The sequence below is a fragment of the Myxine glutinosa genome, chromosome 14 (assembly GCF_964187855.1).
Source record: "Myxine glutinosa chromosome 14, kmMyxGlut1.1, whole genome shotgun sequence".
Classification (NCBI taxonomy): Eukaryota; Metazoa; Chordata; class Myxini; order Myxiniformes; family Myxinidae; genus Myxine; species Myxine glutinosa.
In genome coordinates, this window is record NC_136274.1 from 25,262,146 (window position 1) to 25,274,448 (window position 12,303).

General features: G+C 44.0%; 1 protein-coding gene across 3 annotated transcripts in view; it reads left to right on the forward strand.

Moving 5' to 3' along the window:
• The first annotated feature begins 7,898 nt into the window (after positions 1 to 7,898).
• LOC137439510 (sodium-dependent neutral amino acid transporter B(0)AT1) overlaps positions 7,899 to 12,303 on the forward strand; it is a 72,099-nt gene continuing 67,694 nt past the window's right edge. For all 3 annotated transcript variants that reach the window (XM_068135326.2, XM_068135329.2, XM_068135327.2), the window contains exon 1: positions 7,899 to 8,347. In XM_068135326.2, coding sequence (XP_067991427.2) covers positions 8,176 to 8,347 — 172 coding nt within the window. In that variant the 5' untranslated portion in view covers positions 7,899 to 8,175. The remainder of the gene's footprint in view (positions 8,348 to 12,303) is intronic.

Below are 12,303 nucleotides of genomic sequence, written 5' to 3' on the forward strand. Positions count from 1 at the left end.
CCTCTAATGTGAGCTCATGAGCTTGAACAGCACGATTGTGGTGATTCCCATTGAGTATCTGATTTACTGTCACAGTGCTGTACAGATCCTTGCTCCAAGCTTCATCAAGCCCGCTGTGCTCAACAGTCCTCCCAAGGCACCTTAGTGCACACAAGACAGTGTGGAAACCACCAGGGCATACCATCCATTTCCCAGCATATTGGTCATGAAGATATTCTAACTTTAGGGCCCTCTTGTAAAGATCCATGTCAAATGTAACTAAGATCTTTCCAGTGTTTTCTGGACACACAACACTATTGAGGTATGAAAGCTTCTCAAGAACTGTCACCAGTGTTGTCCACTCATGAGCTGGTGCCTTAATGATATAGTAAGGGCATTTTATGAGATATTTCACAAATCTGTTAACTAAATTGTTACCAAAAAATTTCTTCACCAATATGTTTGTAAAGATGTGTAATAACATGTGTTAAAATGTTGAAGTTCAACTCCAATGGGAAACCCAGAAAAAAAGCTGTTGAATTCGGGTACCGAAAAATTATTTTCGAGAATTTTTATTTTTTTAAATCGGCCCTTAAGTAACTTATGAGGGGTCAAATAAGGGATTTTCATGATTCTGAGTTGATTGTTAACATTTATATTTTCACTTTTACATTTACACACAAAGTAGCTTTTATTTCACATACATATAGAATACTCAAGAGTTATTTCTCATTCACAATGTCAGAAGTTTCAACAGTCATTGTCTATGTCTTCTTCAGACTCAACAACATCATGACTGCAGTTTCTGCATGTAATGCCATGACAGACTCCACAGGCCGAGATGCACGTGACCCCATTCTTCTTGCAGCTGCATCGCCGGTTGCTGCAATCTCCATGACAATTACAGCTCATGAACTGCAATAGCTCCTCAGGAGCCGTGGGGTCCAGTGTTGGAACTGGCTCATACGGAACGGAACGTCAAAACAAACGGCCTGCCGGGGCCGCCCAAAAGTCGGGCGTCAAAACAAACGGCCTGCCGGGGCCGCCCAAAAGTCGGGCGTGAGGGGCGCGTCCACTAATGGAACGCCTCTCGCTTCCCAGATCGAGGGCCACGTGGTCAGGAGAACCTCGTCCCTTCTGGTTGCCTTGCCGTCCCACCGTGAGCGCTGGTCAGGGTGTACTTCAAACTAAGCTTAAGTGTCAAGCGTTAAGTTCCTCCTTGCCCTCGCAAGGGAAAGGCTAGGGTCAAGCTCTTCCAAATTTCCAAACACTAGAAATCGGACGTCTCAAATTAATTAATTAATTTGTTAATACATCTGTCGCCCGCGACCTCTCCAGCGCGGGCGTCGAACCAGTTCATTCCCGGTGCGACCGGGCCGAGTATCGGCCCGACCATGGCCGAAGCCGTTGATTCCGCCGTAGCACGCTAACGCGTAGGCTCGCGCGTCCCTGGTCCGCCGGGGCTCCGCGGTGTCCTACCGTGCCTGGCGCCGCTATTCTCTCAAACTTCCGGGAGTAGGTGCCGGTGCCCGGGGACGGATTTAGCTGTCTAAACATGGTAGCGCTAGGCCAGTGGGACCGCCGGGACCCACGTGCACTCACAAGTTGTTCTGCGCGTGGGCGGCAGTATCAGACCGGGGCGCCCAAACGCTCCCCGGCTAAAGTTCATCCTGAAGCGCCCACATTGTGTGGACAAACCCCACCAAGTCGAGGGCCACATGGTCAGGAGAACCTCGTCCCTTCTGGTCACACTGTGCCTATCGGCCGGCCTCAAAGACCGAAATTGTGTCGGTTACCGATCCTTTGGGTTCGGAACTATGCCACCTTGAAAATCTTAGCTTTGTCGAGTGCCTTCAACTTCACCCGGGGGAAAGCTGCTGTTGTCTGTGGATCTGGCAAAGGTGGTGCCGGAGAGGTGACTTCGATCCAACCCATTGAGTGAAAGGGAGTGTTTCCGTGAATAGAGACAATGTTTAAATCTATATTGTCTCCAACAAACTGAGTGACTGCATTGTTTGTTTCCCCAACCTCCATAAAGACCACCTGATCATTACTTGACAATTCACTTTCACTGGCTGGCACTTTGGCTGTCATCACTGATTGATCCTCGAGCGCAGCATAAACCGCAACCTCATCATTGATCTGTTCATCGGTTTCCTCCACAATGGTGTCAAGAGTGCCAGAAGTATCTGGAACATCATCTCCACTCCTACTATTAAGGAAGCAGTATTTGTAGTTTTGTGTCTCCGTGTAAGACTCGGTGTATCCCAGCCGGTGGAACTTGAGCAGCATCCATTTTGACCCAAATCTATGATCAAGTTGTATGGCAAGCCCCATTTGGTGTGGCAATACTCCAGACCGAGTTCGACAGGCCTTAATAAAATTCTGCCCCCAAACGGCAACTCTTTCGTCTGTCTTGACAATCGGTCTCAAGAACATCTGAAGGCTTGCAGGAACAAGTGTCAGCTGACTATCGATGTCAGTCATACTGTGTGTGGTGGGGTATGACTTTGGACCTAAATCAATCAAGGCAATATCATTGGATATGAACTTGAGTGCCGTCTTTATGATCTGAGTCTTCTCATCTCCATGGTCAAGATTAGCATGATGCTCTCGCAGAATATTGTCGGTGCCATCTTTGAGACAGAGTACATCTGCCCTTCTTTCCTGTGTTGTGAAATACAAGGTGTCTTCGTATTTCTCTAGAAGTTTTATCTTTAGCCAATGCTTTGAATAAGAAAGGCTCTTCTCTGGTGACTGATCAAACTCCTGCAGCTTTTCATGGACTTGGTCCATGTTCATTACCCCATGCTCTAATTCTGAGTCTAACCATTCGCAGAATTCAATAAAAACTGCCTCTCGCTCCTCATCAATACTCCTCTGTCCTCTCTTCCTTTTTCCTTCCTCATCAGTCTTGGACAAACTGTCACCTCTCGCAAACATAAGTTTGCATCGCAAATGGTACAGTGTTTCTTCTGCTACCAAGTCGTTGATCCCTTCCAGGCGTCCAGTGACTTCAGTGCCCCAGTCATCCCCGCGACTCCGTGCTGTCTTCAGCAAGCTTGCCTTCAGTGTATCTGCAGTCAAATTATCTGGCACTCTGTATTTCTTTCTAGCTTGTGCTGGATTATTTTTGTAGAGCTGGGCTGGTTGGTTGCAAAGAATGCATACATCCTTATACAGGAGGTCAACTGACTGTGATCTTCTAGAACTGCAGCCAGTTGATGAACTGAACTCACAAGTAGTGCGTCTTCTCTTCAACTTTGATGACTCTTTCTCTGCCTTTGATGCTTGAGCTGACTTCTTGGTGGTTGCAACAAAGTTGTTGTACAGATCATTTTTACACTTCTGGTGGTACCTCAGTTTTCCTTCCTTTTGAGCCTCCTTCATACGTTCCACAAAAGTAACATTTTCGACAGTTTCTGCTTGTTTCAATAAAGTTGAGTATCCCTTTGGAGTTGCCTGTATGAGCCTTTCAGCTGGTGTATCCGAGCGTGCACAGATGAAGCAATTGAGCACAGGTGGAGTAACGTCTTCATCCATATTGCTAGACTCCATGTCCTGCAAAGTAGAAAATGAGATATATTTAGAAATTATTTTTCCACAAAGGAGTGTCTGTGGTGAAATATAAATGTTAACAATCAACTCAGAATCATGAAAAACCCTTATTTGACCCCTCATAAGTTACTTAAAGGCCGATTTAAAAAAATAAAAATTCTCGAAAATAATTTTTCAGTACCCGAATTCAACAGCTTTTTTTCTGGGTTTCCCACGGGAGTTGACCTTCAACATTTTAACACATGTTATTACACACCTTTACAAACATATTGGTGAAGAAATTTTTTGGTAACAATTTAGTTAACAGATTTTCATATGTTTCCCTTACTAATAGGCATTGTGTGATCTTGATCAAGGTTGGGTGTCTTGTTCTCTTCTGGAACGCACACACGAGAATTGTATGCTGACCAAACTGGTATACCGTCTGATGTCTCTTCATGGTGCCTCTGTGAATACCGTGAAAGTAGCCATGCAAAGTCTTGCTGCGTTGCATTAACAACTTTATCTTGATACTGACCAAGTTTAAAGTTTTCATAGCGTGGACCTCTACTTGGCTTGGGGTTACCAGTAATTGTACAGTCAGACATTTCAGTCACAGTTGGCAGGATGTTCTCAAGTTTTGTTGAGGTGTTGTCATGCAGCTTCAGTGGTTCAGCTACAGTCTCGTATTCTGATACATCTGGGGGAACTCGTTGATAGACAGCAAGAGCAGTCCCATGGAATGTGTTCCGTCCATCAGCTGTGTCTACCTTGGCATCTATGTTATCAGCTGAGCATCTGATTGGCAGATTTTTCAACAGTCCTGGAGGCACGTAAACGCCATTGGATTCATTCATATTCTCTTGGACTGTGGTGGCAATCTTTGAAGTGATCTCCTTTACACGTTGATATGAAACACCAACGCCACTCTGGTACAACATGTCTATGTCTCTGTGACTGTGGTGTGCATGATGGCTATGGAGTGAAAGTCCAACCCCTAATGGCGTTTCAGTTGTGAACCTGAAGGTTGAAGTTGAGGACTTTGGCTGATATTGCACCTGCCGATCAGATTTGAACTCCTGGATGATATGCTGTCCAATAAGTGCACATGTTCCATTTATCTTTTCATTGCGTGATTGTGTTTTGGTGGTGGCTGCTCCCTGGATGATCCATCTTATCATACAGAACAGTTGTTCCGGTATTCCAACTTCAATACTGTCCTTTAGCGACCCCTCAAATTTCCAAGGATTTTGCCTCGCCTGTGTTATTGCATTTCTTATAATCTTTCCACTTTGAAAGAGAATTTTGAACTTTGCTTGCATATCCTTTTGTTCAGCAGAAGCTGCCCGAATAGCTGCAGCACCAGCATCACTGGAATGAACTGTTGATAGTTTTCCAGATATGCCTGTGATTTCGACATTATCCAGGTTGTTCTTCAGTTTCTGGTTTAAGTATAGCCTCTCGTTGGGATCAAAACCAGGAACGTTGTGGTTCTGGAAGATATCTTTATACAGAAGGTGCACATCAGGCATGGGGATGAACTCTCCATCAATCCTTTGCTGTATGATGCTTGTAAACTCTACTTCAGCTGCTATGGATTTCAGGTTCTCTTCCTGTTTGGCTTCAAAGGACAACTCACCACCCTTATGATGTGGACGTTGAACATATTTTTCCCAGTTATGAGTGTAACAAAGGTGATGGTACACAATATCTCTAGCAAGTAAATCACCAGAAGTTAGCACATCACCTAGGTTTACCTGCCAAGTCTTGTTTCCACTCTTATTGACAATATCTGTGAAATGCGAGCCTCTACTATAACTAGTACAAGGATGGAGAACCTCATTAGTATCTTTCTGGCAAAAGAAACATTTATCTCTGAAGAATGAGTCACTTTTGCTTTGAGATCTTGTAACTGTTGACACAGTTGTTGCTGAAGTTGACGGTGCTGCTCGCTTTTGAGGATTCGATGGTCGTCCCCTCTTGCGGTTCCTCAGATTTGAAATATTCTTTGATTCACAAGATTTACTAAAGTTCACTTCATGACGTTTGATATGAGCACGATTTGTCACTGCCTTGTAACATTGCTTGTGCCATGTAGCCTTTTTTTCTTTAAGTACTACTGAAGAAACATCACATAGTCTCTTACTAGCTGACGCAAAGCTTAAGTTGCCAAGTTGCACTCTTTTGTGTAAGCTGCTAAGAAATGTTTCATACGAAGCACATTTGAAATTGGCATGAGCAACGTCAACCAAAGGTTCAGGAGTTCTCTCTTGGCAGAATACACAAAGTTCGTAACTTGTGCATTGCTTCTTAGAAGGCGGCTCTTCAAACGATGACATTATGCGGCGGTGAAGCTGAAATCCAACTTGTCTATGAATACCTGTAAGATAAAAAAGAATAAAGCAAATGTTCATATTTCTTTCATTTTTGTAATTATAGTTATCTATGTGTAATTTAAGACTGTAGAAATTAGAATACATACAAAATTGCAAAAAACGGCGGCCATTTTAAAATTCAAAATGGCCGCCGAAGACGCCATTGAAAAAAATGGAACCAACTCAGGTCTTGTTGCCAAGGGTATATAGATGCAAAAAAACATTGGTTCCACCAGTGTAGCAAATTTTGCACTTACATATAATAATTCTACATAACACCATGTACTACATTCACTGGACCAGTAATGCGTCCATTTAAAACTGTCTTGCACCGACTAGTCAAACTTGTAAAAATGCGATTTAAACTTGTCATTTTCAATGAACATGTACTCGGTCATGTGTGACAGCAATGATGCATGAAAGGCATCAATGGAAAGCTGAGGATCTCCTCATAATTGGTAAACCACATGTAAATTGTCAAACTAAATAACCTTTGCATATTAACCCCTTGAATTCGGATTACCTTTTTTTTTGATACGCACTGCATATACTATATATTTGTATCCATAGTCAAGGCTCTTGGAATAGCTAGTACACTGAACGGATTAGGCTGTAACAGACAAACACAGGATGCAAAACAGGACACAAAATGAACAGTAAAGAGAAGGGGTAGAGTTAAAGGTCAAGATAGAGGAAAACGTGGACAAACAATAGGTGTGGGGGGAAATGATGTGGCAGGAGAGAACACGTAGTATGGACAAGATGGGGGAAAACGGGTAAATTTGGAAGAAGGAGGGATTTGGGCAGGGGGGAGAGGGGTTAATGAGGGTAGAAAAATTCATGGTTTTGGGTTGGGGACAATCTGTGATGGTGGTGAACAGCTGTTTTGAAGACCTAGAGGGAAGTATGAGATTGAAGAGGATGTGGAAGTTGGTTCCATTGCTGGGGGGGAAAAAACGAATGAAAATCCTCAGGATGATCAGGAAAAAGGATGGAGGAGATAGTGCAAGAGAGGCAAAGAATTGAGGATGTGGAATTCCCAGATTGGTGATTTGTTGAGCACTTTGCGTAACTGTTACAATATTTTGTTTGGCCTGAGATACCTGGCAAACAAGATTACTAATACCGCTACAACTGTTGTCACTGCTGCTACTTATACTACTACTACGACTACTACGACTACTACTACTACTACTACTACTACTACTACTACTACTACTACTACAACCACCCCAACAATTTCCAGCTCCTCGTATGGCCAGCCGGGGGACGTTTTTGACTATTGCTAACAGACGGGATACCCAGTTTAATGCCCATCCGAGGGACGGCACACATTACGATCCCAGCATGCAGTTCCGAACCTGGGATGATGGCAGGAAGAGCTCAGTCCTGAAAGGAAGAGCAAACAGGACAACCAGATTCCAGCTAAGACAATCCATTCCAACAGAGATAACGTAATTCCCTTGATATAATCTCGGGTTGTAGAAGTTAAAATTCCTAAAACTGGCGAAGGACCCACTCAGTAATTTTTGCCTTCAGCTGGACATGGAACTTGCAGTTTTTGGGAAACCAGTGGCCTCAACGCTCAGCTGACGCGTACTACATGGCCAGGCAGAAAGTATATAATGTAAATACTTACATTAAAGATCAACATGGAGTCTTCAATAGATGAGAGCAGGATGAGACGAGAAGTGGAAGGGAAATTCCTGTGGGAACAGGTGCATAATCAAATGCAGATAAAACGTGCAGGTAACAGAAAAAGAAATAATTATTAAAAAAATCTAATTTAGAAAAACATTGTCGTATAATCGGTGGAACATGCAAACTTTATTGGGTTACATAATGTCGAACAAACTAAGCAAACTCCGAACAAGGCATGCAACGAAGCCATCCTGAAAAGTTTGGTGTACAGTAAACCGTTTCACATTCATGGAACATTGTTTGAGGGTGAAAAGCATCACATACTTCCAAAAAATATGGACTTTGTTCTTTGGGAGATTATTAACTAGAGCAGAGTAATCTAAATTTGGGCATCTTCAAACCATCACTTAGAAGCTCCAGATATATGACAGCAAGTGGAAAATAACAGCAAACTTTCGGTCCGACTGGACCACCCCAAAGACGGGCAAGCGGCTCTCGCTCCCACGCCATTGGCTGTGTGAAGGCGTGGCTTGAGAAAGTAAATAAAAGGAGATGCACTTTTCAAAAAGGTATTTACACGATTTGCACTCCAGCCACAAAGTCAAGGCCGCCTGGTGTCGGAAAAGCGGAGGAGAGGACCTCTATGATGGAGATATTGGAGGCCAAGGAGACAAGTACAGTGGAAAAACAAGATGCTAGATATGAGAGACCCGAGTGGGGAAACAAGACGGAGTACATCCTCACCATGGTTGGTTACGTTGTGGGAATCGGAAACATCTGGAGGTTTCCATACCTGTGCCAGACATACGGAGGCGGTAGGACAATTTTACCTTGCTGCATTGACTGCATGTACAGTACATGTCCAGCAGTTTGATCTGTGTGATGAGCATCTTGACATAATGAGAAGAAAATTTTGAAATTTGGGAACAAGAGGTAAGGTAAAGAAAACAAAAGGAAAATTGAAAACAAAAGTTAGTTCAAGAGATTACAGGAAAAGTATGTTCAGGTGTTAATCTCCCGTTACTGTCGGTAATATTTGTGTCTACACCTGTTTTACATTATAAACTGTAAATGTGCTTTCGAAAAGGTAGGACTGGAATGTTGATAAAACAATAAACATCTTGTCAAAGGTTCTTAAGTTTCTTTGTACAACACCTTTGATGCATTGGAGATATATGTATGGAGGAATGCGATCATTCGACCAATCCTCCTCAAAAAAGGGAAAATGGTCGTAAAACGTGTTTTTACTGTTAACACCTACGTCCACGAGGGATAAAGTGTGAGTGCCCCGATGCCCCGATACGGCGTCATATTGGCATGACAAAAAGTAGCTTTGTGAAAATGGTAAAGTGTTTTGTTCCAGCAGTTTGCATTTTTGTAAGAATTGGTCTTTGACATGCTTCACGATTGCCAGGAAAAGGTCCGTGTTTGCGGAAATATGCCCATCTAATGTTGGTGATGGATATCAGAAAATGTCTTCAATGTCAAACTCAGAATTCTGATCCAATTCCCAGCAAAAAAAAAAAAAAAATCATGCGCTTTACAGCTTGAACCAGACAGTGATAGAAACCGTTACTCGGGTAAGGGCCTGCTCATACTGCACATACTTATAGATCCATAGATCTTCTATAGATCTACATGCTCTATACATGTGACATGATCAATTTGGTGATGAGCGATTTTAAGGGATGATCAAATGGCTCGTGTGTGTGTGTGTGTGTGTGTGTGTGTGTGTGTGTGTGTGTGTGTGTGTGTGTGTGTATGTATTGTTACGTTTGTGGGGGTAGGTGAAGAAATCCCACAGTAAAGGTAGGACTGCATAATTATAGCATGGACCGTGGGCGTGTAGGAGAAATCTCGATGCATTTAAGTAGGAAAACTGTAGCTTAAGATTGTTTATGTGTCTTCACACGAGGGGTGAAGCTGTGATAACTAGCTAGGGATTAAGGTTAGTTTTCCCCAGTATGTGATTTACCTTTGTTGCTTTGCCTTACGTTTTACATTTACAAGGCCAGCTAAGCAAAATCTCCATTGAACCACAACGACCGTCCATTGCAGGCCAGGTAGGTTCCCGGACAAGCCAGATAGGTTCCCGGTTCCCGGATAGCTCCACCAAATGGACCGAATATAGGCAAAAGGTCCCACCCAGTAGAGGCGGAGGATCAGTACGTAGAGGAGAAGGCCGGCAGGCCACGCCCAAATGGACACGATTGGTTCTCGCTCGGGAGGAAGAGGAGTGCGCTTCTTTTGCCGTGGCTTAGGGAAGAAGGCTGGCCATTTTTGTGCGTTGGCAGTTTTTGTGCGACTAGTCCGCCCCTCTCACTGCCTCATCAAACCACACAATGTTAAAAAGTCTTTCCAGGACTGCGTGATAGACTTCAGTGTTCACAGTTCACCTGACTCTTGGGCTGACATGATAGCCTAGAGGAATGCGCACTGGCTGCGTTGGAGACACTTTGAAAGAGGGTTGCAACTGCTGGGCTCTTGGTGGGCTGAAGGCCGTGCTGTATGTCACAACGACGAAGAATTAGAGTGAAAGAGGACCATCCTCACCACTCGCCTCAAGGCCCGGTGTGCCTCAACACGCAGCACCTTGGCCGCCATCTTGTGAGCTTCCTCCGCATGGTGGCATCGCATTTCAACAGCCACCATAGTCAGGGCCCTTAGGGATATTTTGGGTCAAATTCTTCCAAAAAAATCAAATTTGGCGCAGATGTTGCCCATGCCATACTCTTTCGATTTTTGACGGGCGCCAAGGGCGGTATGATCCGGAGACCATACCGGTCCATGCCGCCATGTCACCTGACCTATGACGTCATAATTAGGATATGCATCCAAACACATGGCGTACTATAAGTGGTCAAAGTTCAAAATGAATCGATCGAAAAATGAAGGCAGGGATCCATTTTTAAGGTTTTCATAAAATCCAATATGGCCGCCAGGTCACATGACCTATGACGTCATATTTATGACATGTATACAATCATGTATACATGAACCCGGATCATGATCACACAAAAATTAAACACAAGGATATGGCATACGCCATACAGTTCATAAAACATCAAAATCCGTACCTTTGTAATTAGACTGATGAACTACATATGCCTGAAAATTAGGAAATAGACATGTAAATATTTCCTCTAGTTGTCAAAAATAAGGTCAGAGTTCGATTACCCAACCCAGAAACATAAAATGGTGAACCTCGCGTAAATCTTGACAAAAAACTAAAAAACCGACATGTTTGACTCAAAAATGACCTTTAGGATGACCTTGAGGGTTGACCTTGACCTCGAATCATCAAAATAACATCATAATTGGATTCCTCGACCTCGAAACCCCCTGAAAAGTGGTATCATACAGGATTCCAACCCTTTTGGTTATTTAACTGATTTTCCTCTAATCCGGGTGGCGGCCATTTAGTATTTCGCCAATATGGGGCCCCCGGGGGGGGGGGGGGGCGCCCGTCTTGGCGCCCGTCAAAAATCAAAAGAGTATGGCATGGGCAACAACTGGGCCAAATTTGGTGCTTTTGGAAGAGTTTGAACCAAACGGCCCCAAAATATCCCTAAGGGCCCTGACTACCAAGCTCCTAACAGTCCTCGGTGAGGCCAAAGCTGAGTGCCGGCAAAAATGGGGGATTTTCTTTTTATTTACCTTTCCCATTGTGTATGTATTTGAGTCTGCATGTGAGGTACCTCAGTTCGAATTTTCGATTTTACCTCAACATTTATTTTGACATTTTCATCTTGGATTTATTTTCATTAAATTATTTGTTGAATTTTCTGTCATGTATATTCATTCTGGTTTCGGTATAAACCCTTGTGCTTTCATGAGGTAAATGCTTTGTTTCCTTCAATCCACATGCAACAAACTAACCAGCAATTTCGGCTGCTCACCTCGGGAGTAAAAACCGTCCCGGCTATTCGTCCAAGGCTGGTCTTCACTAGCTATGAACAGGACAGTATATATATTGTTACGGATCTCTCCGTCGGCCTTCTTCCCCTTACCAAGGGGGGATTAATCCCCTTGTGTGTGACTGACCGACGTGAGTCCTGAAGTTGCCCAAGCTCCCTCCGGAGAGGCAGGTGCGCAACCCCGTTCGCGACCGCGGACAGATGTTAATTGCCGAGCGGATTATCAACCGCGGCACGAACCATTAGCAGAGACTAAACCCGATCCCGAAACGTTGGCCAAAATCGCGCCACAGGTTTTCAATGGGGAAATCGCAAAGACGACCGGACGAGCATGAAGAAGAAGAACGAAGGTAGGAAATACAAATATGATTTATTACTACCTATTATGTACACAATGAAAAGTAACCAAGGAGAAGGAAAGATAAGAAAATAAAGACAAAGGATGGAAGGACCAGAAGACACAGTGCAATTCTAACTTACCTATACAAGCTTACTTAAACCCCAGGACAACATAGAAGACGGACAACAGTCAGACTTACACGGGGGAGAATGCAGGTAGGATTGGCTGGAGGAGATGGTTCGGGTATGGCATCCAGGTAGCTCGTTCTCCAGTCCTCAACTCGCACCGCGAAGCAGATGAACCAGACGACGGGAGCTCTCCGAGCGTCGTTTGGTGTGTGCGGAACTATCACAGGGCAACGGTAGGCCGGCTTTGGCGGTTACCCTCTCGGTTCAGCCGAGTACGTAACAAGCGAACAGTTCTGATAGCCGTGAACAATGCGCTCTTCAGTGGCTCAATGCGTTCTCTTAATAGCATTCGCTCACGATGCGTGACCCTCTTCTGAACTCAAGTG